The sequence below is a fragment of the Drosophila serrata genome, unplaced genomic scaffold (genome assembly GCF_035046125.1).
Source record: "Drosophila serrata isolate PLE 108 unplaced genomic scaffold, ASM3504612v1 contig_23, whole genome shotgun sequence".
NCBI classification, from domain to species: Eukaryota; Metazoa; Arthropoda; class Insecta; order Diptera; family Drosophilidae; genus Drosophila; species Drosophila serrata.
In genome coordinates, this window is record NW_028256921.1 from 859,484 (window position 1) to 887,322 (window position 27,839).

Here is a 27,839-nt window from a genome sequence, read left to right on the forward strand (position 1 = left end):
GGTACAGGACAAACAATATATTATATATAAAAGGAAATTCTGTGTGTGTGCGTTGGGAAACTTTGTTTGAGCGCCAGAAAAATGGGAATGGAAAATAAAACCTCCACCAAAATGTTTACCAACACTTTTAATATTATTTAATCATTAAAATATATAAAAGGAGGATAATAGCAAGCGGAAGTTCGTATATCCGTGAAAGTATATTTAAATTAAAGATTACTCTATTATTATGTTTTTTTTATTGATATTAAAATGTTTAAAAAAGTAAAATCAGTCAGAGTTACTTGACTAGATCTTGTAGCCTGCTTTTACTTTTTGGAATAAGAGATAGCAAACTTTTCCTCAAAACTCAAGTAACCTCTCAGTGTATGGCCCAAAAAAATACCGCTGAATTTCCACCTCTTCCAAACGACCTTGACTGCAGCACACGGAAAGAAAAATAAACAAGCTGGCAATGCAAAAAAAAACAATGTCTGGGCGAAAAAGTTTGCAACTTGTTTTTATGCGAAAAAATGTGCGAGTCAATTAATTACAAACAGACAAACACACACAAAAATCCAGCCAAGCACGTATAAATATTTATATATACAAAGGAAAATACACGGAGAAAAAATAAGCAGTCCTATAAAGACTTGCTTATAATTTACGTTTTGAAGTAATTTCTTAATTATTACGGCCTTAAAATGTTAAATTGCTTCTCTAAAAATGTTTCTAATATTGAGATTATTTTCTTAAGTCCACAATTAATCTGTCAGTGTATAGAAACACTTCCACATACACACACTCACATACATCATCTTGGTGCGTGCCTTTTGTGTAGCATACAATTTGGGGCCATTCGAATTCCAATTTTTATGGCCAAAAGCGAAGCGAAAATGTATGCATTCTGGACTTGTGTGAGTGCGAAATTGGTAACACAAGAGACCACAAAAAGCCATATGGCCAAATATATATATCTGATGATGATCCATATATATATATATGTATATAGTATCTCTTTGACTGTGTGTATGTGTGTCTGCATAAATAAGCAAACAAATGAACGTCTAATGAGGTCAGAGAACGGGGCATTGGCCAAGTTCCCGACCATGTTCAACCCAATAAAAGTTACATTCGGGCATGTGTGAAGATGCTAACTGCCATGCACTGAGAGAAAACTAAAGAGAGAAGAACAAATACAAAACAAAGCTGGAAATAGTTTCAATGGGAAATCTTTTGTCTGCTAATTTGTTAGCAACTCAGATAAATGCCAAATAGTATTGTTCAGTATATATGTTTTACATCAGTTAAGCTATAGTATATATATTCAGTTAGCATATTGTATTGTTTAGTATATATGTTGTACTTCAGTTAAGCTATAGTATGTTCTGTTGGCACTTACCATAAACTGCTTGGCCAACAATTAGCAACATTAGCAGAGAATAGCAGCAGCGTGGGTGGCTATGGATTAACCTTTGATTTTCATCTGCTATTAGTTGCTGCTGCTGATGTTGCTGCTGCTGCTGATGTTGCTGCTGCTGATGTTGTTGCTGCTGCGTGTTGTAGCCGCTTCTTCTTCTTCTTAGCATTTTGCGAGAGGTTTGCCAGCTTCAGTCTTATTGTTTCCCTGTCTCTCTCTAAGCCCCTCGCTCTGTCTTGCTCACAGCCAGAGTCCTTCACACAAGTAACTGTAAAATATAGAGAAAGAAGAAGAACGGCAAGGATAAGACCAGGATACGGAATATAAAGAAGAAGCAGCTAAGAGAACAGACACAAGTCCAAAGGTACAGCCATAAGCAAGGCAATAGAAGTCAAGTTTAGATTGGTACAATTTATATACATATATTAAAATTTTAAGAATTTAATGAATCTTATATATATACTTATGAAGTTTTTTGCATATTTATTTATTTATTAATTTATTTTATACACACATACAAGTCTAAGATAAATGGAACCAACATTTAAACTTCACTTTTTGTCTTAAAAAAAAAAACAATATATATCTTACATCATAAATTTCCTATATAATGTTATTTTTGTGCTATTAACTTGGCCCAAGAAATGAAACCTTCCACGTGGTAGCTACATAACGGAAATCCAATTGATGCCAAGTGTAAGACAATTGCTGGGTGTTTGTTCAAACAATTTTGCGCTCCTTTCGTCGTTGTAGCAACAAATGAGTTTCTCCTCAAATTGAGTTTTCGCCGCTGGCGAAATGTCAGCACCAAAAATAAATGATAATCCCATCAAGTGTCGAGCAAGTGTATTGCAATTTTCTTTGGAATTTTGTTAAAGGATTTCAATGGAATTAAAGACAAAGGAAGGAAAATGGTATGAATGTGGGTGTTTGATATGGTATTTCGAAATTTAATTAGTCAAAGGGATAAGGCAGGATTGGAACTCTTAATAAACTGATGGAATTTACAGATGAACACCTTTATGCACTTAATTAAAATGGTTGTGTATAAAGTCAATAATATAGTTTATAATTATTCGATATACTTAATTTAAGAGAGTCTATGAATTTAATTGAATATATAGGGTTAAACCGATAGCATTCAAGGATTTTAAAGTGATTTTTTTGTCGCTGACATCCTTTGATAAAGGTAAACTCCTGGACGCACATATCCTTCGCTCTGTTTTTTTTTTATCCTGTTTTTTGGGCCTACACTGCACTTGGAGTGACCCAAATTTTTGGGTGGCCTTTTTTTTGTTTGCTTGGCTACGACGACGACTGACTGCCACGCCCATCCGCCTTTTGCGGACTAAACCGAACCGGACTGGAGCGGACCGGACCCCCCTTTTTTTTGGGAAACCGCCAGTCGCCACCCCTGCGGCGCCATAAAGCATGACCCAATTGAATTGTTACGCTCGTGCTAATAAAATTTTATGTGCGGCTATTATTAGGCTCTCGTGTCTGTTCGTGTCCTGCGGCCCCGCAAACAAACAATGTCACTTAGGATCCTTGGGCTCTCTCTGTTTGATCACGGCAAGAAATTTAAATCTTTCAACAAATTTTACACCTGCTTAGAAAGGTTTTTTAAAATATATTTGAGATAAAGGTCCAAGAAAAAAGACAAGGAAATGTTACTAGTTTTGTTAACAGTCAAACAGAAGTGATTTTAAATTTTGAAATATTTTTAATTAAAGGAAATGCATAAAGTAATCAAATTAAATTTATTTTTGTTGTAAATGAATCAATGATTGAGAATAAATGTTTGTTTTATTTAAATTTCTAACAAAGAAAAACTGTTTCAAAGTCAATTACTAAGTTGGTTGCTATATAAATATTTATAAATTTAAAAACAACTTTGTGTTTTTGCATTTAATTATTATAAAATGAATTTTTGATAAGAAATTTTGTTTTAAATTTTGCAATTTTGAATTATAAAATGTTTAAAATTTATATTTATTTTATAATATATAGTAATTATATAGTAAACTTTAGATGTTCTGGATATATTCCCAAAATTCGTTTATTATTTATGAGAATTTATTCCATTTTAGAAATCTTTAACCCAAAACCTGAAATATAAATCGAACTATCTCTTTTATAATTATTTTATAATTACTTATAAATTAACATAAATGTGTAAAAGGCTACTTCTCCCTTTAAGTTCCAGTGTATTTTTTGATTCAACGTACATGAGGTGGGGCTTTCGGCACTTTCGCTTGTTTTTTGCTGTATTATTTCTTGCCATTCGACTGTTGAAATTTTATTTTGATACTCTGCTCTGTGTTTTTAAGGCGAAACTAATTTGTTTCCTATATCGATTGTGGGTGAAACAAAATACAAAAAAAAAACACAAAGCAAAACCGAAATCGTTAGTCGCGACAGTGTCCAAAATTTATGCATAACTTTGCTCTTTACTCTCTGCTCTCCGGAATCTTTGATAACCAAACGCTTTGATTATACGCCCCGCCGCCCAATCGTCGATTTATCCATCCTTAATTTTTTTGTTGTCGCCCACGCAATTTTCCACTTTATTCTCTGCATGTTTTTCGCATTTTTTGCGCTTCAGTTGTCTTAGGCGATTCCTCGTGGCGTTAAGTAGTACTCACAAAAGCATCCACAACAAACCGAAGGGAATAACGAGGCAGAATGGCCGAAAACAGAGGCTTCTCCAATGGGAAGGGGGAAAAACTCATCCGTGGGGGAAAACTCATCCACCATTTGCATGGCTAAAGAGAGAGATAGAGACGCGTCGAAACAAAAAAAAGGACAAGGCAAATGCCCCTAAATCCAAACTCAAGGATCAGGCCAGGACACTGTCCAGGACTTTCATTAGCCCCAAAATACAAACGAAAAAGTGTGCAATTGACGCAAATGTCTGGTGTCATTTTGTGGGCAAGCAAATCGTTCGAGATTCCAGCACGAAATGTTGAAGGTAGAGAAAGGATTTTCAATGAAAATGAAGCTTAAAGTTGATCGGAGAAATTCTCGGAGAAAATAAGCTCCAATTTAAGGGGAATTTAAATATAAAATCATTTATCTGTGAAAAGAAAGCAATAAAAATCAATAACATTCATTTATTCATTTAAATAATAAAAATCTTGCAATTCCTCAGATATTTTTACTGACTATTCATTTGTAAACTTAATTAACTTCATCAACACCATGGCTGAAGTGACCTTATACTGCAAGTATTTAAAGCCTATAAGCTAAGTAAAATCGAAAAATCAAACAAATAAGTAAAGGTTCTTTTTTTGGCTTTAATTCAATCAAAAAGGATTGCCCCGAATGTTAGATTTTCAATGACAGTCTGACACGGACACACAAAAAACTTTCGCAGCAAACGTGGAGCCAAGCCAAGCCCAGGGCCAGGCCACATATGCATATTCTCATCAATTTGCCATAATTTACATTTGCCAGATATCTACGTTTGTGTGCCTGGCATTCGGTGAGCCCCAGCCCCCCGGAAAAGTGCCATAAAGTGTCGTAAAGTGCATTAGAGCGCACTTGGCATATAACGCAGCCAACAATAAGAAAACACCAAGGAGTTTTGGTATAGGAGAGGACAGAAAGAGGCGACTGACGCGAATGGAGCAACAGCAGACATACAGCGTACAACGGGGCGTATGAGTGTTTTGCATAAATATTCATGGGGGATGACGGTGAAGGGGGACAAGCGCCCACAAGAACTGCGCCAGCGGAGCGACTAACACCTTCCGGCAAAAAAATCACCAAAACAAAAGATACAGAGAGGAATAACAACAACAATAACAACTTCAACAACACCAACACCAACAACACCAACGAGAGAAAAAAGGCACCCAAAAATTCCCCAATGTCGTTGCCATTTGCCCGATTCCCCATACTTTATGCCCATTTCTGATTGTTTATTAGTGCGGCAAAGTGTACCCGTTGGGGGAAAAAGGCATTTTTAATACCTTGGTACATTTATTGGCGTGTTTTACGCGCCATAAACTGAAATTCATAAACATTTTTTATGCACTTACATGTGTAAATGTGTTCGGTTCGCTTTCGGTTCACAGGAATGCATCCAGCCTGCCGGCCGGGTATGGCATGGGAGGAAAGTCTGTCTCTGTGTGGGGTTAAGGGGCTAAGAATGGTTGGACCAAAGGTAACATACACATATATATTGCTCTTCTTTCTTTTTTTTTTGCCGAGGTGACGGCCTTCTCTTCGTGTGTTATGGTTTGTGTGCGTTATCCTGCATTGCGAAAATGCGACATAAAAATTCATTTTATTACATACGTTTTTTTTTTGTATTGTACTGCCACCGTTTGGTGTACCCTTTTGGTTCTTGGTGCATGGAATTATTATTATTTTATTTTGGGGCGCAACAGTTTATAACTCTCAAAAATGTAAATGTGCAGTAAAGAAACAATAAAGGAGTGGAATAAATTAACTAAGAAGCTTATGAGAGATATTTTTTGCAGTGTTTTTTAGACTGGTTTTATTTAAATGTGATTTAGTGATTACTAAAATTGTTTATGAAACAAATAAAAGAGAGTTGTCTCTATTAGCGATAACTTTCAAATTTTTAAAGAATACTTTCGCTTTATTTCAGTAGGTTCTTCAAGTTTTTTGCTGAAGATTTGCAAATTTCAAAGTTCTTATTAATGAAAATCCCTTTGAAATTATACTTACCCCCTTCAGGTGCCACTTTAGAGTGAAATATTACGTATACGCACATTACGCATACGCACAGTTGGTCGCTATAGTATAAGCTCATGCATATGCAAAGGCGAAACCGAAAGCGAAAGTGTGTGGGTGACACTGATAAGCGCATTATGGGCTCTACTAGCTTTTGCAGGGCATTCGAAATTTGGCACCACACACTTGATTTGGTGGTGATAATTGCTACCGAGGCGGATAGGTCAAAGGTTGTCCACTAACCAAAGAAGGCGAAGGCCAAAAAAAGGAAGATGAACCCCAGACAATGGGCTTTTATTGAGCAAAATTAATAAATAACCAAATCAAAATCAATCATTCTTTAAGCAGTATTAAAATATAAATAAAAAGGTGTATATGATATACATTTCCCTAATAAATTCTGTATTTCTTGCTTTCAAAACTTTAATTTCAGTGCACAAACAGAAGCAGAAATATTCCTACTCTCCGTAGGAATAAAGTTTTATGCCGACTCACGTGCCATGAAAATTGTTTTCATTTCCAATTCCAATTATTATTTTTATGTGCATTCATTGTCTGGGGAGAGTGGCCCCACGCATGATTTTGTAGTCGAAATGCTGAATCAGCAAGTGGGGGATATATGTATATGTATATGAAGACAAAACCCTGTTCCACTGTGCTTGATTAATTTCATCAAGTTCGAGCCACTGTATCGTCGCCTTCGTCCCACCCATACTTTCCATCTCAATTACCTACTTTATATTAACAGCGCTGTTTCACTCTTGACTGGCCACCAAAGGCCACCAGACCACCACCCAGCCATCCGCCCACGGACCATCTCCTTTTGTGTTTGGATCCTTTGGTTATTGCTCCTCCATGATGCCGTGACTTCATGGCCCTCGTACGTGTCGCCGAGTGGAGCTCTGACTGACTCTCTGGGTCCTCGACTCGAATTGAAACAAATTCGAACATGGGCCATAGCAAAATTGGCGAAATGGCACAAAAACCTGCCTTGCTGCCGCCGCTGCTGTCACATCTACATAAAGCAAGCAATGGCACCAACAATTATTGGCCCTGAAAGCCGGTCGGCCAAGTTCCCGCCACTCGAGAAGAATCTGTTGACATGCCCATGGAACCGAAATTAAGTGCACCGTGGGGCAAATGTGATTTGCAAATGAGTTTTTAGGGTAATAAAAACGATTTAGGGATCATTGGGTTGTACAATTTTTGGTATCTATTGAGTCTAAAGAGAAGTTTATAAATTCATCTGGAATTTTTTAAATTGATTTATCATTTCAGTATTGTATTTATAAGTCTTATAAAGTTTTAAAGACATATAGTTTAGCAGGAAATAAATAAAGTCTAGAAATCCTTGATATCTTTTGAGTTCAAAAAGGTGTTTATGACTTAATTAGGTATTTTTTTAAATCAAGTTAATAAGGAAAGAATTTTAATACGTTTCTATATTGTATTTATAAGTATTATAAATACTTAATTAAATATAGTTTAGCAGTAAAAAAATGTAGTTTAGAAATCCTTGATATCTTATGAGTTCAAAGATCACTTCATAATTTAATTAGGTTTTTTATAAATCAAGTAAAAATGTGGAAACTTTATATACCTTTCTATATCATATGTACAAAAGTATTATATAGTTCTTTACAACTTTGGTTTAGCAGGCAACAAATTGCTATAAACTACAACACGATTTATTTAAAGTTCCTCCGCAAAATTCATACCAAATTTCATATAAACTGAGACCCAGAGTTCCCCTGCCAGAGTTCGCTTATTCATGGATCTCTCCTGTATTTCCCACTGCTATTTGTTGGATCCTTCAGGCACTCCTTGACTTTTTGGGCGCCACTCGAGTACAGGGGCTCTGTAACCACTGTGCGCTTAAGAGGCGTTGAAATTAGCTCAAAGCCCCCTCCTAACCATCACCACCACCATCAGAACTCAGTCACCCACTAAACCACCCAGTGAACCAGCCGTGAATACCCATACCAGGAACAACCAGGACCAAGCCCGCCATCTTCATCTTCATTGTCAGACGACGACGACGAGGACGAGGACGAGGACGAGGACGAGAACGTCGGCGTTGTTCAAGTGGCGCTAGATAAATGCTAAATTCATGTCTGGCGGGCGCCCAACATTATTAGATGGGTGGTTGGGCAATAGTCCCTCCTGCTCCTTACCCGCCCCCTGTTAAATTCAACCCCCAACGCCCTTGGAAACACACGCCTTAGTGCACATTAAGACTTGTTTACGAATTTGCTTCAAACATGAAATTAATTTGTGAAATTTACAAAATTCTCCCAGATAGCAGCAGCAGCAGTTGTGAGGTGTGAGATATGTATGTACATCTATTCACTTTAATTAGAAGCCAGGACAACCCAACAGGAGTTGCTCCTGTTTAGCCAGCTTGCAGAAATTTCCACCACCACAAAGAAAATAAAAATAAAGACAGAACGAAGGCATATTGGCCACGTTCCGCATACCGGCAGTGTCTTAATCTGATCACTGCTTTTGGGGCGGATGCTTTTCCTTTACTTTTCCCTTATTATTTGATTTTTCTTTCCTTTTTTTTTGGGCATGCACTGCATTTTTGTCCAATTTGTGTATTTGTATCGGAGCCACAAGGAATACAGATTAAAGGCAAGCTCAGCTCGCACACAAATCAGATTTCATAAAACCAAAAGCACTTTTCCTATATAGGAATCAGACTATATAAAATATTTGAATGCACACAATGGAACATTTTGTGAGGAGAGAAAGAGAGTGAAACCTCAAACCTCAAAAATGATGATTGATTCGATTTCATTAGGTCGAAGATATATATTTTTTCTGACATTTCATGTGTCACTTTCTTCAGCATTTCGGTTTTTCTCTTTGTCAGTCATGGAAATGTCTAAATTAGGGGGAAGGGAGGAAAATTGGTACAGCAGTAGCTCATAAATTTTTTCCCAAAAGATCGAATACACGGCTCGTCGAGTGCCTCAATCAATTTCGCGAATGACAAATGCAATATGATTAAATGAATCAGTTCATATATCAAACTCCTTGTTACACAGTGTAATAAATATGTCAGCTGGTGGTTGCGTACACACAGATTCCTGCCGATATATATATAAATATATATAGTATGTATTTGCTGTCTGTTGCCTTGGCTTCTGCTCTTGTTGTTCCTATATATATTTTTTCCTCCTAGGTCCTTTTGATTTTCAGTTGCCTCTATGCCCCATCTTTTGGCTTGTTTCAGTCTTGAGTTAAATTTTCTATAGCAAAGAGTCAGGAAGAAGACGAGTTGGAAAGCTCAACAGGGATAAGGGGGGAGAAAACTGTTGAAAAGTTTGAAAGGATAATCCAGATATGTTGAGACGGTTCCTTTCCCCTATGGGATTATAAGTTTATAGAATGTTTCTCGCAAATCAGACAAGAAAAAGTTAAGGCAATGTAAATATTAGTAATATTCATTAAAAATCATAGTAAATTCAATATAAATAAATAGGAAAATGCATAATAGTATCCTGTTTTCCTAACCACTGCTGTGCTAAGACTACATAGTTATGGCATTAACATTTTCGTTGGCTTTAGCACTTGGTACGACTTTTCGGCTAATTCAGGCGTCTTGGCACGCCGAATGCCTCATTAAAACCAGAAAAGGGGGGTTGTATATTTATATGAGGGAGTGGATTGAGTGCTTTTAAAGCCTTCTCGCCTGCCATTTATCAACAGATAGCCAAGTTTTGCGTGTGCCGAGCATAAAAACTAAGTTCCCAGCTACTTAAAGTGAACTTAAAAACATGAAACAACTCCCAAGTGGACTGAATGCCGCCCCAAACGAAGCGACGCGACAACAGAAACAGTAAGGAAGGGTGCACAGTGGGGTAGATTTATCAAAGAAAGATGTTTTTATATTAAGTTTTTAGTTTACATCTCTTGAAAATACCTAAATCTATGATACTTTCTTTCTAAGTTTGTATTTTAAAGAACTGAAGCCAGTAAAAAGGTTAATTTACAGCTTAAAATTATTCTTATCTACCATTTGTTTATAAGAATTTTTGAAGTTATTTAATAGGGATTAAAAAATATTTATTTCCCCTTAAATTCTGACCACTTTTAGTCCTAACATAACCACTGTGCGGCGGGGCAAAGGAAGACTCCTGGGGAATGTTTTTTTTTTGGCTGACTTTGGCTTGGCGGAAAAGTTTAAGTTGTGAGTAAATACTACCAGAAAACAGATACAAACACTGAGGAAATTGAGGCAACGATACATATATATCTATATTTATATATTTATATTTATTTATTTATCGAAAATAAGTTCATTTTTTATCGAACCAACTACAGAAAACTACGCAACTAAAGCCTCCAAAGTAATGCTTCCCTAAGCTCTTTGGCAAACATTTTCAAAAATATAGAAATATTATTGAACTCTTGGTATTTTTTACTCCATTAATCAATATCTTTTTCTCACTGTAAAAGCAAAAACAAAAGTAAAAGAGGGTGTGTTAGTCGCAGAAAACTCTCCTGGACACGTTGAACGTTTCTAAATTCAATTTTGCAAAAGTTGAAAGCTAATGACGACGCCCGAAACTAAGTGGCCACTTGATTTGACGCAAATGCTAGCCAAAAATAAAGCCATCAACCCCCTTACTTTTTTTGCTTGGAAAAACCTGCACGCGCACCCGTGTAAAGCTGAGTGGGGGAAAAACCCTTTCCTGCCTGCTTTCCCGGCAAATGTTTTTCGCTGCGCGTCGTTTGCTAAGTGCAAGTTTAAACTTGTCAAACGACTGTGTGGTCCAGTGGCCAGGGATGGGCAAATTATCGATAATATAAGGAAATTATAGCTAAAGGGTTACGAACATTTCTATTAATTTAAATGTTACTTAAATTCAATAAAGTTTAAGAGTTTATACAGACTTTGGTAATTATATATTTTCTAACTTCAAGCGATATATTTATCGATTAATAATCGCTGACCAATTGAATCCCTTCTGTGACTCACATTTCCCATCACTGACTCTGCACACTTTTGCTGGCCACTCTCTCAACTATCCTTTCCTTTTAAGCCCCACAATTTTCCCACCCGCAATTTCCACAATTTCCACACACACACACACACTCAATCACCTGCATGATATTTGCGAAAAGTTTCTACCTCTCGCTTTTTCCGCTCGACTGAAATATGAAGTTTCTGCCAATAATTTTTCGGTTGTAAGCGAAGAATGCACTCAGTGACACAGCAAAAGTGAATCTTGGCCATAATAATAATAATGATGATGATGATGGTCAGCATATAATGATGAAAATAATAACCCAAGCCACAAAGGGGGAAAGAATCAGGTGAGAAAATACGTTTTTAAGAGCTGCTAATTACGATAAGATTGTGCATAAACTCTTAAACTCTGATATCAGCACTCTTTATACCTTACTGATACCCTTTAAATACCCTTTTCAACCCTTTTTGAGTTGTTGTCCTGGTAAAATTACCCATAATTGTCATTCATTCTTGGGGGTCCGTTCTTCATAACCACTTTGGTTGACTTTTTTGTTCCGAGTCAACAGCGTGGAATGGTTTTGCAGTGTGAAAAATTCATTTAACCAGTCGCTAAACTCCCCGGCATCATATATCATCCTGGACAGAGCGTGGACCACGGACCACAAAAGCGAAAGGGAGTCAAGGCAAAGAAAATGGTAAAATTGGCAAGGAGCCACTGCCTCGGAGGTAGGGGGGGATCCAAGCTTCAGGCTCCTGGCTGCTGGATCCTGACTCCTGGCTCTTGGTTATATAGCTATAAACCTATATACTTGCGGCCACGCTTGGAGCGCCTAGTTCATAAATCATTAGGCTCGATTGTCTGACTAACACGCTCGGGCCTCTCAACGCTGTCACTACACTGAGAGGAAAATTATGCCTTTAAAATTTAAAATATAACTATATACTGTTAAATACTTTAATGATCTACACTTTCCTAGAAATTTTTCCATAGAGATCTTTGTTGTTTTGAGTTCATTTTTCTCTCTGTGCACTCTTTAGCCTCCAATCATATTTTCCTGGCCTGGCACACACTAAATTAATAAAGCATTTTGCTATCTCCCACAGTTCCTGCCATTGTCCTTCCAAAAAAAAAAGATATAACCAAGTAGGCAGAATCCAAAGTAATAAGAATGGTAAGCCCCCCAAAAATTGCAGCTTCAAAAAAGAGATAATAAGCAATGAATTATCCTACACGCAACGAATTTCAAAATCAACCTGAACTACACTCAGGCACACACACCACACTTATATATATGTAGATGTGTGTGCGTCCTTTTTTGGAATTTATCGCACGTTACGCCTGATGCTGAGAGTTGTAATTTTTCATGAACAGAGCCAGCAGGCAGGCAGCACGCAAAGGCTGGCGCAAAGGGAAATGCCAGGGAGGAAAATGCTGGGAAAATTCAAAGAGACACAGACAGAAAGAGAAAGATGGTCAAGCAGTGGCGTAACACACAGAAGGGAAGCTTAAATATATTATTTTTGATTAAGATTCAAAGAAAACATGATCTAGGAATGAATATAATTTTTTTGGACCATAAAAACTAATCCCTCTTAAATCCTTCCCTCTGAAGCCACTGTTTACTGAGAGATGGACGTGGAACGTCAGTGCCTCGCATGACTGACAAACGATTCTTGGCTAAAAGCGACATCAACCAGACAAATGTTTACCCAACTGATATCCTTGAGACATCGCCTAGACAGCACAAACATAGATTAAAATACAAGAAAAAGAAAATCCTCAATCAAATGCAATAATAAAAACGTTTCAAGTGTTTTAAATTCCAAATATAGAAATATTAAAAAATCGCAAAAGTTGGTTACCATTTTTTGGCTAGATCGTTGGTGACACTTTGGTCGCCTTTTCGCATATGTAAGCAAAACAGGTGCGTTAGTAAGTGTTAGCACGTGTCGGTGTGCAGGTGTGTAACGACAACAAACTTCATGAAAAGGATAAGCTGAGGCGGGTTTCGAGTATAAAAAACAGGCAGCAAACAACTCCACACGCGCGCACATAATGCAAGATTAATTTCTGATGTCGTTATAAATAAAAGCTCGAGTATTTTATAGCCAACCCAGAGAGAGGAGAGGAGGGGAAATAACAAAAAATAACACCCACATTTGAGGATTTTTCATTGTGCTGGACATGCAAAGAAGCATTAGGTAATATGCGGCGTATACGTAATGTCAATGGTCTGAAATTGCGTATACGTAATGTTGGGAACTTTTGGAAAAGGCGAGTGGGAAAGGCAATCCAAAACCAAAGTCAACGGCCACAAGAATAATGTTGCATTTTATTTCTCCCGACAGTAATTCGCGGTCAGAAAAAGAGGGTTTTTGTTCACATAATCGGATTTGTACACAGAGAGAGAGAGAGAGAGAGAGGAGCAGCGGAAACGGAAATGGAACACAGTCCAGGACGACGACAATGGTGGATAGAGAGTCCCGGTCATCACATATTCTGGCAAATGACAAAACACACACACACGCACACATTGCGCTTTCTTTCCTCCATTTATTTATACATTCTCTCTCTTCATGGTCGTTTTGGGTAAATATTCCCCTAAATTATTTAACTAAGGAATGCATAATTGCTCCATTTGTGACAAAATTGCATTACCATATTACTATTTCACTGGGCATCTGCTAATCTTCAAATTTAGAAACAATTTGCTAATCAAATAGACCGATTGAGGGGTAAATGTTTTGGGATTATATATAGAGTACAATATTTTTACCACCTACCCTAAAGCATTAAAAATTAAATGCTATACAGAAAATCTATATATCTATGTACTACTGACAAAATCCAATGAATTTTCAAATTTATATTGAAATGTGTGGTCAGTTATTGTGTGCAGAAACCGTTTGTCTGGGCAATTATAAATGCATAAATGAATACGATGAGGATGACGATGGTATGTGTTACAAGCAGCTATTTTTCATCATGCCACATTTACGAATTATTAACCCGGAGATATATACACACACAGAGGCTCTCGGGTATAGGTGGGTATAAAAGCTAATCAAATTTTCCAGGTGCTAACTGAATTGGGGCAATGGGGGCAGGTATTCATTCAATTAGCCAGAGTAGGGATATACATCAATGTGTTGTTCCCAGGAAACCCAACTTTCTGCGCAAAGGGGAGAGTTTACAGAGGGCGAAAAAGGATGTAATACAATCCTTTATTATATATTTTAAAGTCCTAAAAGTTTGATCATTTTAGAAGCTATTTATTCATTTTCCCTCAGTGTTTTCTGCTTGGACAGACTGACACACACACCTGATGACCTGTAAGGCATATTCAGCACTTTTGGCCCATTGTCTGGATCTTCTCTCTTCTTTTTTTGCCTCATTTTGCCAATCTGTTTAGACTCTAGTTTAAGGGGGTCCTTCCCAGCTAGCCATTCATTTTAATGTCCTGCCAGGTTCTTGTTGTCCTTCTTCATCTCCTCTTCTCTGTCTCTTTCACACTCTCTCTTGTAGTCCTTCTAATTGCTGTGTTGTTGCCATTGCATTTCTCAATTTGTTTGCACACTTATCTCATGAAGTTGTTTGCTGTAAGCATTTTTCACATAGTTTTTACCATAGTTTTTCACATAGTTTTTTACTTCCTTGCTGAAGTCCTTTTAATTGAATACCTATTTAGCTTTCAGCTTCAGTTGGTATCTTGAGTATTTTGAAGCGCAAATATTGGGTCATTTTTATGGTAAACAATACAACAAATATATATAAATAAAATGATTAGTTATTGTTAATTATTTCTTACACCAATTAATTGATTTATTGACATGTCTTTAAGCTTCCCTCCCCCCCATAAATTTTGTAAACATCTCAGAAATAACATATATCAAATAAAAACAAAACAACAACATATTAACACCAAGGAAAACTTCTTCAAACTAGTCAAAAAAAAAAGTTTCTATAGAGGAAAAGCTAACGACAACAACAAAAGTTGAGTTTGAGAGCCAGAAAGTGCTCAGGAAAACATTTTCGGCGCTTAGTCACGCACAAAACTTTTTTCGAATAATATTATCTGAAGAGGAGCAAAAAAAAAAATAAAAATATATATATATATATATAAATAAATAAGAAAAACAGATACTCAACACGCCCCAGGACCACGCCCACACGCTTAACAATTCAATTTTTGGCGCTATAAAAATGCCAAAATGTGGCAAAAGCGAGATGGAGATAAACGCGGTACAAAGAAACCAAGAGATAAAAATTCAATGGAGTTTATTTTGTATATATTGTTTTGTTGTTTTTTATCTTTCTCTCTCCTACGCATATATCAGAACTTGGCTCAGCGTGTGAGTACTTACACTGAAAATAATTACTGCTGATCTTAATATATTTGTGTTTCAACATAGAGTACAATTTCAGATTGAATTTAATCTTTTAAACAAAGCCATTGTAAGAACTTTCTATACCCCTGCTGAGAAAATTCATCGTATCTCAGTCAAAAATGCATTAATTTCCAATCGGAAAGTTTTTCATTTTTAGTTTTTATTATGTTAACAAAACTGCATAATGAATTTTATATTTTTTTGAAAAATTTTTTTTTTTAATTTTTTGTTAAATTTTCACGTTACAAAATTTGGGAAAAAATTTAAAATTTTTGTTTTCTCCCTGAGATGACTAGATCGATTCGCCTGTTGATGCTGATCAAGAATATATATGATTTATAGGGTCGGAAATGATTCCTTCACTGAGTAAAATTATATTTTCCTCGGCAAGATTCATTTTTATTTGATAATTATTTTTTTAATTATATTAATTTTCTCTCTTTTTCTAACAATCGTTTGTATGATAGCTATATGATATATTCGTCCGATTTTCATTAAATTTTACACAAAATTTTAGATTAACATATAATGAATATATATTAAATTTTATGAAAATCTGATGAAAACTGGAAAAGTTATAATTTTTTCTTAAAATTTTCTGATCGTTCCTATGGCAGCTATATATATGTATATATATAGTCCACTGATTAGCCATGCTCAACTAATATGGTAGTAAAATTATATCATAGAATAACTCTAAAACTCCAATAGCTTGCTCTTAAATTTGCTCGAAAACAAATTTCGCGCACCTGTGCATATGATTCCCAACTGGTTCTATCATCCCCGGAACGAAGTGACTGCTGCCGGCCACGTCTCAGATATGTGTAGTGTTCCAAAAGTTGCAAGTCATTGTTTACTAGTGTTCAAAGTTAGTAACTGATCATACGTACTTACTTGTTATAGATACTTACTGGTTCTAGATACTTACTGGTTATGGTTATACATAGGTACTTACTGGTCATAGATACTTACTGGTTATAGTTACTTAATTTTCATTGCTACTTAATGTTCATTGATACTTACTGGTCACTGATACTTACAGGGTATAACTACTTACATAGTTAATTACTGGGTATAGATACTTACTGTTCAGAGTTACTAACTGATTATAGTTAATGACTGGTCATAGATACTTAATGATCATAGTTAATTACTGATCGTAGATACTTAGTGTTCAGATTTACTTACTGCTCATAGTTAATTACTGCTCATAGTTATTTACTGATCATAGATACTTAATGGTCATAGTTATGGGAGATGATTAGATCGATTTGGCGGTTAATGCTGATCATTTATACAAGAGAAAGATTTTTCCCACTCAATGAAAAGTTTAACTATCACCAAATAAATCTATCATATATTCAATATATTTTTTACACAAAGTTTTTCTGCCTGTACTACACCACACACATTATGTGAGTGTGTAAAAGTACTACAAATCGCTGCAAGTACCGCCAATCCAGTCCAGTTAAGTTCTATCCCCACAGCTCTCCACTCCTCTCCCCTCTCTTGCCGCCAAATAAAAGTTTAATTGTTCGACTTGGACGGGGAAAAGTCCCCAAAAACCAACCAAAAGAGCCACCCAAAAAAAACCCTCTCTTATCCACTTCACACACTTCGGGCAAAACTTTGTTGCAGAAATTGCAATTGTCCAAGCGACGAAGAGATGAACATTTGAAGAAAATAGGCAAAAGTGCAAAACAAATTTCAAACAAAACAAATCGCAAAGTGAAGTAAATAAAAATGAGCCAGGGCCAAAGCCACAGCAAAATCAAATAAAATAAAATTAAATAAAAGCGGAAAGGAAATGTAGGTAGGCCCACATATATATATATATATGTATATAAATATATAAATTTATATAAAAGGAGAAAAAAATATGCGAAAACAAGTGGAAAACTGGAAAAATTTGCATGCGAAAGCGCGATGGCGACGTGGAAAAATGGAAAAGCTGCCACACGACAGCGGCAACAACAATAAACTGAAGCAAAGGAACAACTGCAATTATTCAACAATTTGCAAGGCTTGCTGGAAAATGGGTGTGGGGAGGGGGGCTGGTGAAAAGCGGGGGGCGTGGCAGCAGGTGGGGCGGCGGCATTCAAAAAAGCGGCAGAGTGGCCGCGTGGAAGAAAAGTTCTTCAAACTTTTGCCATACAAAAGTGTACTTGAATCTGTGTGTGTGTGTGTGTGTGTATACAAATATTAAAAACATACCTCCACTATATACATATATATATATAGAAAATATAATGTTTTCTTTATGTTTCCCATTCACTTTTGTTGCGTAATTTTTACTGTAATTTTAAGAGAAACTTTGGCCAAACCCTTTTGTTACCAATAATGAGTAAAAACAACAAGGCAAACATTGCGTATACGTATTGCAACTAAACTGAAGTTTATAGTATATATATATATATATATAAATAATGCACCTATTTTGAAAGAAGATGGGTGAAGCCTGGATAATTTTTCAAGTAATTAAAACTATTTACAAATCTGCAAAAGATTTTGTTTCTAGAAACAAACTTATTGCCGGTTTTATTCTGTAAAAACAAAGTTAACAAACTTAACTTTTCAAGATTTTTGAGAACTTTTATTATGATAGACAAAAAACTATCTTTAATTTTGAATAATTTAATAGTTAACGTTAATTTTAAAATAATTAAAAGTAATCACATATCTGCAACTATTTTATTCGCAAAAATCAAACTTACTGCATGTTATATATTTTTTGAAAACTAATTTCACAAACTTTACTTTTCAAGATTCAGAATAATTAGATAACTTATTCTTAGACTCGAATATATTCATACGATATTTACTTCTAAAATTGATTGAAATATTCTGAAAAGAAACATTTCTTAAACTTACTTTAGGCCATTTTTTATGTATTTAAAATAAAGACAACTACATTTATATTATTCATAAAAAACTCATTTTTGGACTTAATCGTGTGACAACTAAGCTTCCAAACTTTCCAAGATTTTTAATAATTATTCCTAGTACAAATAAAAATAATTTTAATATTAAATATTTGAATATTTCAAAATTTAAGGCGAATTTCTTAATCTAAAATTAAGGCAACATTCGAAGTGTACCAAAAACCCAATCTGTTGATTGGCTGCCATAGAAAACGTGTAACACGTTTCATGAAATATAGATAACTCAGTGTGTTAGGCTTCGAATATATTCATACGATATTCATTATATGGCATCACCTTAACCCACTAAAGCCCGTTTGGCATTTGGCCCAATAAATCTCATGTTCTCTTACCTATTTTTTAACCCCTGCTGGGCACTCACGTACTGTTGCCCACACAGTTTGTTCCCTGTCCCAGGACTGTCTTGTTTACAGGCGTTTTTTTTTTTTGGTCATTTTTCTCATATATATACATATATATTTTTTTTTAGTTTTTCTATTTCTGGTTTTTTTGAGTTTTCTTCTTTTTTTGAGCTTGTCTGTTGGTTTATTTTGCTGTCTTGGCAGAAAGCTGTGTAGTCCGATGCAGTGATTCTGCTGCTGTTATAAAATATGAGCTGGAATTAGGCTACCATAGACACACCCATACTGCCGCAGAGCAGGATACGGGTGTGAGAGAGGGGGAGGGGAGGAACACGCACACACACACACACACACACACACACACACACACACACTGGCACAACCAAGGTTTCATATATACATATATATTCCTGCCTGAAGTTTGATAAAAAAAAAAACAAGTTTGAGAGAAGGAGGAGGTGGAGAGCGGACAGCAGCAGGACATATGTCCTGCAGGGATTCGCCTGCTGGCTGCTCCTGGGCCCATCGCCCATCTTTCTCGCAAGGTGTGAGCGTCTCTGTGTTTGTGTGTGTTTTGTCAAATGTGCACTCATTTCTGCTGAAAAATTGAAGTACATGCATGACTGCTCCAACCTGTCACAGGAGAGAGGCAACACCAGCGAGTCCTTTGGACACACTGAGAGAAAACTGCATAGTTTAGCCATTATAAATATGTAAAAAATCATACTTTTGATATTTAATCCCTTATTTACATTTAAATAAGTACATTTGAGAGCAATTTTATAGTTATTTACTAAGAATATCTTGGGAATCTTGACACCTTTACCTCGATGCTAATTTCATTTCAACATTTTCTTCCTGTGTAGAACATAAGCCAAGCCTTTTGGCTTGTTTTTCTCCTTGTTTTTTGTAGATTTCATAAGATTTCCGGTCACTTCACTAATGAGTTTTACAATGCCTCGTAGCACATACACACACTCTCGAAAATTGTTGATACAATGTCCTTGCCCAAACAGTCCTTAAATCCAATCCTTCCCCATACACACACACTAGAGTGTGTGTGCTTAATTTAATTTCCCATTCTTCATCTGCATGTGTGTGTGTGTGTGTGTGTGGAAACCGGAGCTGGAAGCTAGGAATTTCCATTGAGCCGTGTCTCTGTTTGTCTTTTGTTGGTCGAGGTCATCTTTTATAAAAGGAAGCCGCCTGCTCCTTTTACAGGAAGAACTTTACAACAGTTAAGTGCTTAATTTATGTTGCTGGACTAATTCATTGAGATGGTCGTGGCTGGTCAGAGATAAGTGAAAAAGTCCTAAGTTGTCGCACTCTCCCCCCCTTGTAAAAACCTGACAAAAAAGGCAACCAAGTCCCCCTAGAGAGTAAATAATTGGGTTAGCCTGCAGGTCCTTGTTGCCTTGTAGTGTGTGGACTCTCTCACTCTCTTAAGAAGTGCTGAAGAATAAATTTAAATATACATTTTATATTCAACTTGAAGCATAATTGAATGAAGGCACTCAAGCAACAGAAGCATGGCCTAGCAAAAGAAACATATTTTAAATGGGATGTCAAGCTTAAGTTTTACTATGTTAAAGTCACCTTTAAGGCAGAATTATATGAGAATCTTAGACATAATACAATTCATTTTCAATAAATTCCTGAATAAAAGCAAACAAAGACATAGATCACAGTTTTAACCGAATAAAAGTACACACAAATGCTGTTTTGAACTCTTAAAAAACTCTTAATACATTTTAAAGTTATTCTTTTTTAGTTGTTTGATGTGTAAACTTTCCCCTGATTCATTCATAATCTTAAAGAAACTTAACTATGTTCATACATATTCATTCTCGTCGTCGCCATCGTTCTCGTCTAAGCCAAAACTGGCCAAAGTTCATTCATAATCTGAGATTGTTTCCCCAACTATTCATATACATATATACTATATATGTGTATAAAGTGGTACATAAACACTTGTGCTCAGTTGCTTATGAGGAAACAGAGGGATTTATCATAAACTTTTGCTTCTCTTTAATATTCACGTCACACGCGGCGTATGAGTAATTTTACCCAGCAAAATGGCCAAGTCGTATTTTTTCGTTTTGGATGTTTTTGCTAAGTGAATGAAACAAAGTGAATTCAACTCAATCCAATTGAACCCATAACGAAGAAAAGTTTGCCATAAAAAACTCCACACTTTGAATGTAAATTAAAACTCCAAAATCCAAACTCAAAAGAAAAGAAAAGAAAAGTTACTAAAAAAAAATATATAAAGGGAGATTGTACGAGGAGACAACCATCGATTTCATTTGGAAATATCTGCAGCACTTTAAATAAATAATTATTTACGATTCCGGCAGAAGGATTTTTTTTTTCGAGGGATGATTGTGTCCCGATTTCTGTCAACACAACTTTATTTGCCTTTGTGCATTTTTAAATGTTGCAAACAGAAAAAATAAAAATATGACACCAAAAGTAAAAGCTACCCAAGTCATACCATTGAAGAGGGTAGACATTTTTATAGAATAAGATTTTTGATTTCAAACGAAGCTTGAATTTACTGACACAGAAATGAAAAATTTATACTCTTTGTCATACAGTTTTATTTTTTTACATTTTGTGTGAGAAAATACTATTGCATAAGTAATCTTATTGAGCAACCAATTGTTTTTATTATATAACCATTTTGGGAAAAAGGAAATAATGCATTTTGTATTGCATTTATATATTTAATATATATATTAAACCAGTTTCAACTTTCTCCTTTACTCTTTGCTAATTGCCATAAAAAATTACTCATGAATCTTTGCTTCAACCATATATAATTATCGAACTTTGGTCAACTGTCCAGCGTCGCTTATTCACAATTTTCCCGGCCCCCTTTTGGAATTTTCCTGCCGTTTCCCGATTTTCTCCAATTCTGTTGTTTTACACCCTGCAAAAAAAAGGATGGCATTCTTTTTGAGTGGGGTTTATGCTGGGTGGGGGGAAAATTATTACGCATATATACACACACACACACACACACGAATGCCAACCCGGCACGCCCCCTTCGGCTCTTTCCCATTTTTATCGGCTGCCAAATGGTCCAGTCACTTGGTCCAGTCTGCCGCTTCTGGCCACTTGGCCTAACACTTCCGGGGGCCGGAGCCATAAACCGAAATGTCTTGTTTGCACTGACCGAGGGGGTAGAAAGGAGCAGGAGCAGGAGCAGGAGCAGGAGCAGCAGCAGGAGCTGAAACAGGGACTGCGAAATCAGTTAACAGGCAATTTAAACTATTTTACAGACTGCGTACGGCATGCCAAATGACCCGAGCCAAATGTCAATACCATCACAGTACGTTCGAAGCGATTTTATTGCAAAACAAAAAAAAATAATAAAATAATAAACCTTTATTCGGAAACCTGGGCTGGGGCATTGAATTTACAAGTATTTTCGTGGGTAAATGGTGGGGTTTATATATACTGTATTGCTTAATATCAGTAAAAATATTTAAATTCAGATAATTAAATAGGTAATATATATAACTAGGCAAAAGTTTAGTTCATACAATAAAGTGTGTCTGCACTTAATAGATTAATAGTGTGCCCAGTCGCATGTTGAAAGCAAACTATGAGGCTGCCTTTATTACAAATTAAAAGAAAATGTTGCCACACTTCTTTATACTTTATTTTCAATTAATGTTATATAGAACATTTTTCTTTTGTAAGTGTCTGATCCCTAAGCTCCAAGGACAAATATTTAAATAATATTCTAAGGTCAACACAGACTAATTCCAAGAATTTAATTATAATGCCAGATTGTACGTTTGTTGTTAAACCTTACACATGTTCCTCCGTCAATATTGCTATTACATGAACATCTCATAACAATTTGTTAACAAGCTCTCCGAGGCTAAAAACAATTCACTCGAAAGGTGTGTAAACGCCATGAACCCGGAACACCCAACTCGTGCAACTGCACAACTATTATTTTGGTTAATTAGCAGAGTGAAAAGAAAACTCTGGGATCACAAACGACAATCGATCTCAAGTGGCTACCTTGCACGGGCCGAGAGATAAGATCTTCGCATATAAAAGGGGACCAGTTTGAACGAATCAACATACATTCATCCAGCAGAGAAGTAGAAACTGCAGTAGCAGAAGCATTAAATCGACGCAACATGAGAGTTTGTGGGTAGTTCTCCACCACATCCTTCGATCGGGAAGGCTAAAAGGTGTTCCCTTTTTTTTTTTTTTGTATCCTCTAGACCACTTGCTGCTGATTGGATTCGGCCTGGCGGCCATTGCCGGCGGACGAGAGGCCCTGGCTCAACCGCCGAGAGACGATCCACCGCCGTGTACGCCACCACCATGTACCACCACTCCACCACCCTGCACCAGGACCCCACCACCACCAGAACCTTGCACTCCACCTCCACCACCACCACCACCACCACCACCACCGGAACCTTGCACTCCACCTCCACCACCACCTTGCACTCCACCTCCACCACCACCACCACCTTGCACCAGGACTCCACCCCCACCACCACCACCACCCTGCACCAGGACTCCACCCCCACCACCTTGCACCAGGACTCCACCCCCACCACCACCCTGCACCAGGACTCCACCCCCACCACCACCCTGCACCAGGACACCACCCCCACCACCACCATGCACCAGGACCCCACCCCCGCCTCCACCATGCACCAGGACACCACCATGCAACAGGCCTACACCTCGTCCACCGTGCACCGCCACGCCACCCTGTATCACCACCACCTGTCCCATCACCACGGCCCAAACCACGATCGCAACCACCGTAAATCCGGAGTTGAGGAACGCTGAGCTGTTGTTCTCTCGCCACGACTGTCAGGGTCAGGAGGATGGAACCTTCTTGGCCGATGTGCGTCACTGTCGCCGCTACTACGTGTGCAATCGCCAGAAGTCAAAGAGGCAGAACTGTCCCAATGGATATTGGTTCGATCGTGAGCTGAAGGCTTGTCGTTTGGCCAAACTGGTTGAGAATTGTGCCGCCAAGCGCAATTAATTGTCCAGTGTGACCAGGCTCCATGCATGGCCTCTGTAGAGTGGCCAGTGTGGCTGTGCCTCTTAGCTAACCGCGAGGCAAATTGGCTTTAGAGAAAAATGTATTTTTTTTTTGTAGTTTTTTCCAAAGAGTTTAGCAAAAAGCAATATTAATTATTAACTATTCCAAAATAAAGATTTCAATGATTATACATGAAGTATGCCTTAAGTATCGAAATACTTTGCTGAATTAACCGTCTTTTTCCACTGAAATTTCCCATTGCCATTGGTTGATCAATTTTAAATCACTTTCCCCCCGATTGTGTGTGAAAATATTGAAATAACTTTCAATTCGATGACAGATGCCAGCCAATAAACTATAAAATATTCAACAGTTTGGTATTCCAAGCGTACCATTGTCATACTGAAATTTTGATGAATCAATTTGGTCAGAGTGAGAGAGAATTGCCTGGAATTTGATTTACTTTCTCAATCAATCAAAGCCATTATTAATATCTGTTTCGCTCTAAATAAAGAACGGCAACGATTAAGATGTCTGGTCAATGCCTTTCTCCCCCCTCAATGTCCCATCAATTGGCGCAAAAAAATAAAGAAAACTTTCAATCAGAGAAAAAAAAAATTGGCGTAAAAGCAAAACAAGCTCATAAATTTGTCAACACTTTTGGCACCCACGCGGAGCACCCAGAGGGGGAGTTTGGTGCACATCCATATCCGTTTTATAGGCGTCAACTTTTCGTTCGAGGACTACTCGCAGGGCCAACAGCAACAGTGCGACAGTTGTGAGTTAGTGTCTGTGGCATTACTATGTCAGGCTATTTATTATATACCGCCACCCACTTGGTGGTGCAGAAGGGGGCGAACGCCTAGGGCATTTGACAGGACAAAGAATTTATTTGTCGATAAGCATCCTTGTGCCGGTGCTGGTGCTGATGCTGATGCCGTCGCCCCCCAAGTGGGGCTAGAAAATCTCTCGCGGAAATCTCTCTACCAAGTCACTAAATCAGGCCACAAAAAAATATATGGTTATTCATGAGTTTGCTGTAAGGTCTTAATTCAGACTGATATAAGGTCAATGCAAAGGCTGAATAGAGTTTTTGTGCTTAATAAACTATTAAAGAGTCGGTGGGAAGTATATTAAAGAAATTGTAGATCAGTTAAAGGTTGATTTTTATAGATTTATTAAGTTTTTTTTTTTAATTTTTACAAAGTACCAGATAGTTTTTCCTTGCCTTTCTAAAGTTCCCGATTTCAAAGGCTTAATATTGCCAAATTCCATTAAATTTTCTTGCTGTGCATTTGCTGATCCCCAAAAGTTTTCTTCTTATTTTTCTCCTTTTTTTTTGGGTCACCAACACAAATCAAAATGCAAAGCGCCACTGTAGAGGGCCGCGTTGTCTCGCGCCTGACTTTTATCATATTTCACTGGGGCATTCGACGACCGCCAAAAAACTGAAACCAGGAATACACACAGAAAATAAAAAACAGAAAATAAAAAACAACCGAAATAAAAAAAACATAAAGAAAGTAAGGTTGCCGAAATGGGAACAACAAGGAAAGGGACCCCGAACTAAGGATAGTTTTTTACCAGACGAGGCAATAAAATGCATAAAACTTTAAATGCAAAAATGGGTTTTTTGGTTGCGATTCACTTTACAAACATATATATATATACATATCGCAATGTCACAGTATATATATATATATATGTATATATATATATACATATATATGCATTTAATACCACTTCTTTTATGGCGCAAAGTAGCGCTCGAATTGTTTTCGCACAGTTGGACGAATATAACGCATTCGCATTCACACGCACGCCAGAAAAAATCACACATACGCCCAGTGGGACGCACAAAATGTAGAAATAAATATATAGTAGATATATAGATAGATAGACAGGTATTCGTGTCCAGTCAACCAAAATCGAACTGCATTTCATATTCTATACAAAAGAAAAAAAAGTGCCAGTGAATTTCCTTAATAAATCATTCGGTGTAAAAGGTGTAAATGATATTGATGCATAAAAGGGATTAAGATTTTGTTTTATTGAAAAATAAATAAATAAAATGTGTAGCTTAACTAGAAAATTGGTCATTTAATCAGGGAAATCAATAAGAAATAAGTGAAATGCAGATGCTTATAACTAAGCTTTTAAAAATACATAGCCAGACTTTTGCCTAAACTATAAATTTTATATATAAATTTTTATAGTATAAAACCTTGCCTTTTTATACCCTTGTCTTATAATTTTATTCATAAGCTTGTAATTAAGTGAAAAAAAGATTTCCGACCCTATAAATCATATATATTCTTAAACAGCATCATCAAGCGAATCTTTCTAGGTATCTCCGGCACAAAAAAATTGTCGAAAAATTTTGTTCAAAATTTTTTAAGATGTTACATCATTAAAATTTTCAAAAAAATTATAAAAATTTCAAATTTGTTTTATCTTTAAATCTAGTATGCAGATTAATTATCCTAATAAAAACTTACATGGGAAAGCTTTCAGAATTAAAATTAATGCTTTTTTAGCTTAGTTATGTGTTCTAAAACTTTGATTTTTCGAAAAAACTGTAATATAAAAATATTGATAAATATTGATTTAAGGATTTCAAAAATACATAAACAAAAGGCATCCCGAAGTTAATTTCCTTTCATGTTTTAAACCATATAATAGAAAAACCAAAAATAAATATTATATTAATATAAAATATTTTAAATAATAATTCAGAATTTAAGAAACAAATGTATATAAATAAAAACCTCTTGAAGAATTTCATATATCAAGCAAAAAACATTTAAATATTTACTTAATTGCCCTTTAACACAAGACAGCACAACATTAAAAACACTCTACCATTTCAGCACCTATTTTTTTATTATTAATTTTTTTATTATTGCCTAGCATTTATTTAATTATTTACTTATTTATTTATTCATGTATTTTCTATCCTTTTTTTTAACTGCTAAAAAAAAACCCTCTATTTTTTACTGCCAACTTATCCACTTATAAATACAATAGAAAAAACCTTGCAACAAGGGCAATTGTTTGTGGTCGGTTAATTTATGGCGAACTATAAGTTGAATAAAAATCCCGTTTGCGCTTCAAAATTGTTGCGGCTTTAGGAATGCTTCAATAGTTGCGATTTTGTGTTTAATTTTGCGGCATTAATTAATAAGCATATTTAACACTTACCGCAAAAAATCCCGTCGAGCAATGAGCGTTGCGTATGTTAATCATACGCCATGTTGCCCGCTCTTAGATTTCTGCTTTAAATATTCAGTTTCGGTTTCGGTTTCTGTTTCTGCTTCTGTTTGGAACTCTGCCCCTGTAAAAAACGGAGAGCGAAATAATATATGTATTTTCGGCAAGATTTAAAGCAGATCATATGAATAAATAAATAAAGCCGGAGCTGGCTGACATACAACAAAAAAATTTGGACAATTTTTTCAGCGCCTCAGCTTTTTTTCTCTCTTGTGGGGTTTGCGTATTGAATTTTTAATTGCTTCGCAGGGAAAAATGTACAAAATTACAACTAAACTTTAAATTAAACTTGAAACTGCACACACACACACACAGAGTGAGACACACAAGTGCCCCCGGGGGTGGTTACTAGGTAGGGGGTGGCCCTTCTGCTGGGGCATTTCGTGCCCAAAGTGCCCTCGCTTTATAACGAGCTCAGTTATTTCAATTATTAATTAATATCTCACAGTGGAAAAAGATGTAGACAGGTACAGGCACTGGTACATATGTACATAAAAGTAATTGTACACGGTAAAATATAATTAAGGAATAGAAAAAGGAGGTTTAAAGGAGGACTTCTTGTAAATAGGGGTTTGTTTAATGGTTATTAAACAATTTAGGTAGCCAAGAAGGCTTAAAATCTTTAAATAGATTTGTTCTTTGACTAAAATTGTATAATTAAATCTTGAATATATATAAATATAAAAAAAATCTGGGTATATATTACTTAGATATTTGATATTTCATCAAAATATTTAATAATATTCCCTAAATATTTAATATCCAAGTTCTGGGAAATATA

General features: G+C 36.2%; 1 protein-coding gene and 1 long non-coding RNA gene across 2 annotated transcripts in view; one reads left to right on the forward strand and one right to left on the reverse strand.

Annotated features, from left to right (window-relative positions):
- Nucleotides 1–1,458: 1,458 nt before the first annotated feature.
- The window catches only part of LOC147645068 (uncharacterized), a 35,490-nt gene continuing 9,109 nt past the window's right edge, over nucleotides 1,459–27,839 (reverse strand). The window contains exons 2-3 of the long non-coding RNA XR_015271069.1: nucleotides 26,990–27,122; nucleotides 1,459–1,667 (exon numbers count right to left, since the gene is read on the reverse strand). This is a non-coding gene — a long non-coding RNA (uncharacterized LOC147645068). The remainder of the gene's footprint in view (nucleotides 1,668–26,989; nucleotides 27,123–27,839) is intronic.
- On the forward strand, nucleotides 22,817–23,984 carry LOC110184182 (uncharacterized). Its single transcript, XM_020952592.2, has 2 exons — nucleotides 22,817–22,926; nucleotides 23,004–23,984. Exons 1-2 carry the CDS (start codon nucleotides 22,917–22,919, stop codon nucleotides 23,786–23,788), a joined length of 795 nt encoding a protein of 264 aa, XP_020808251.2. The 5' UTR covers nucleotides 22,817–22,916; the 3' UTR covers nucleotides 23,789–23,984.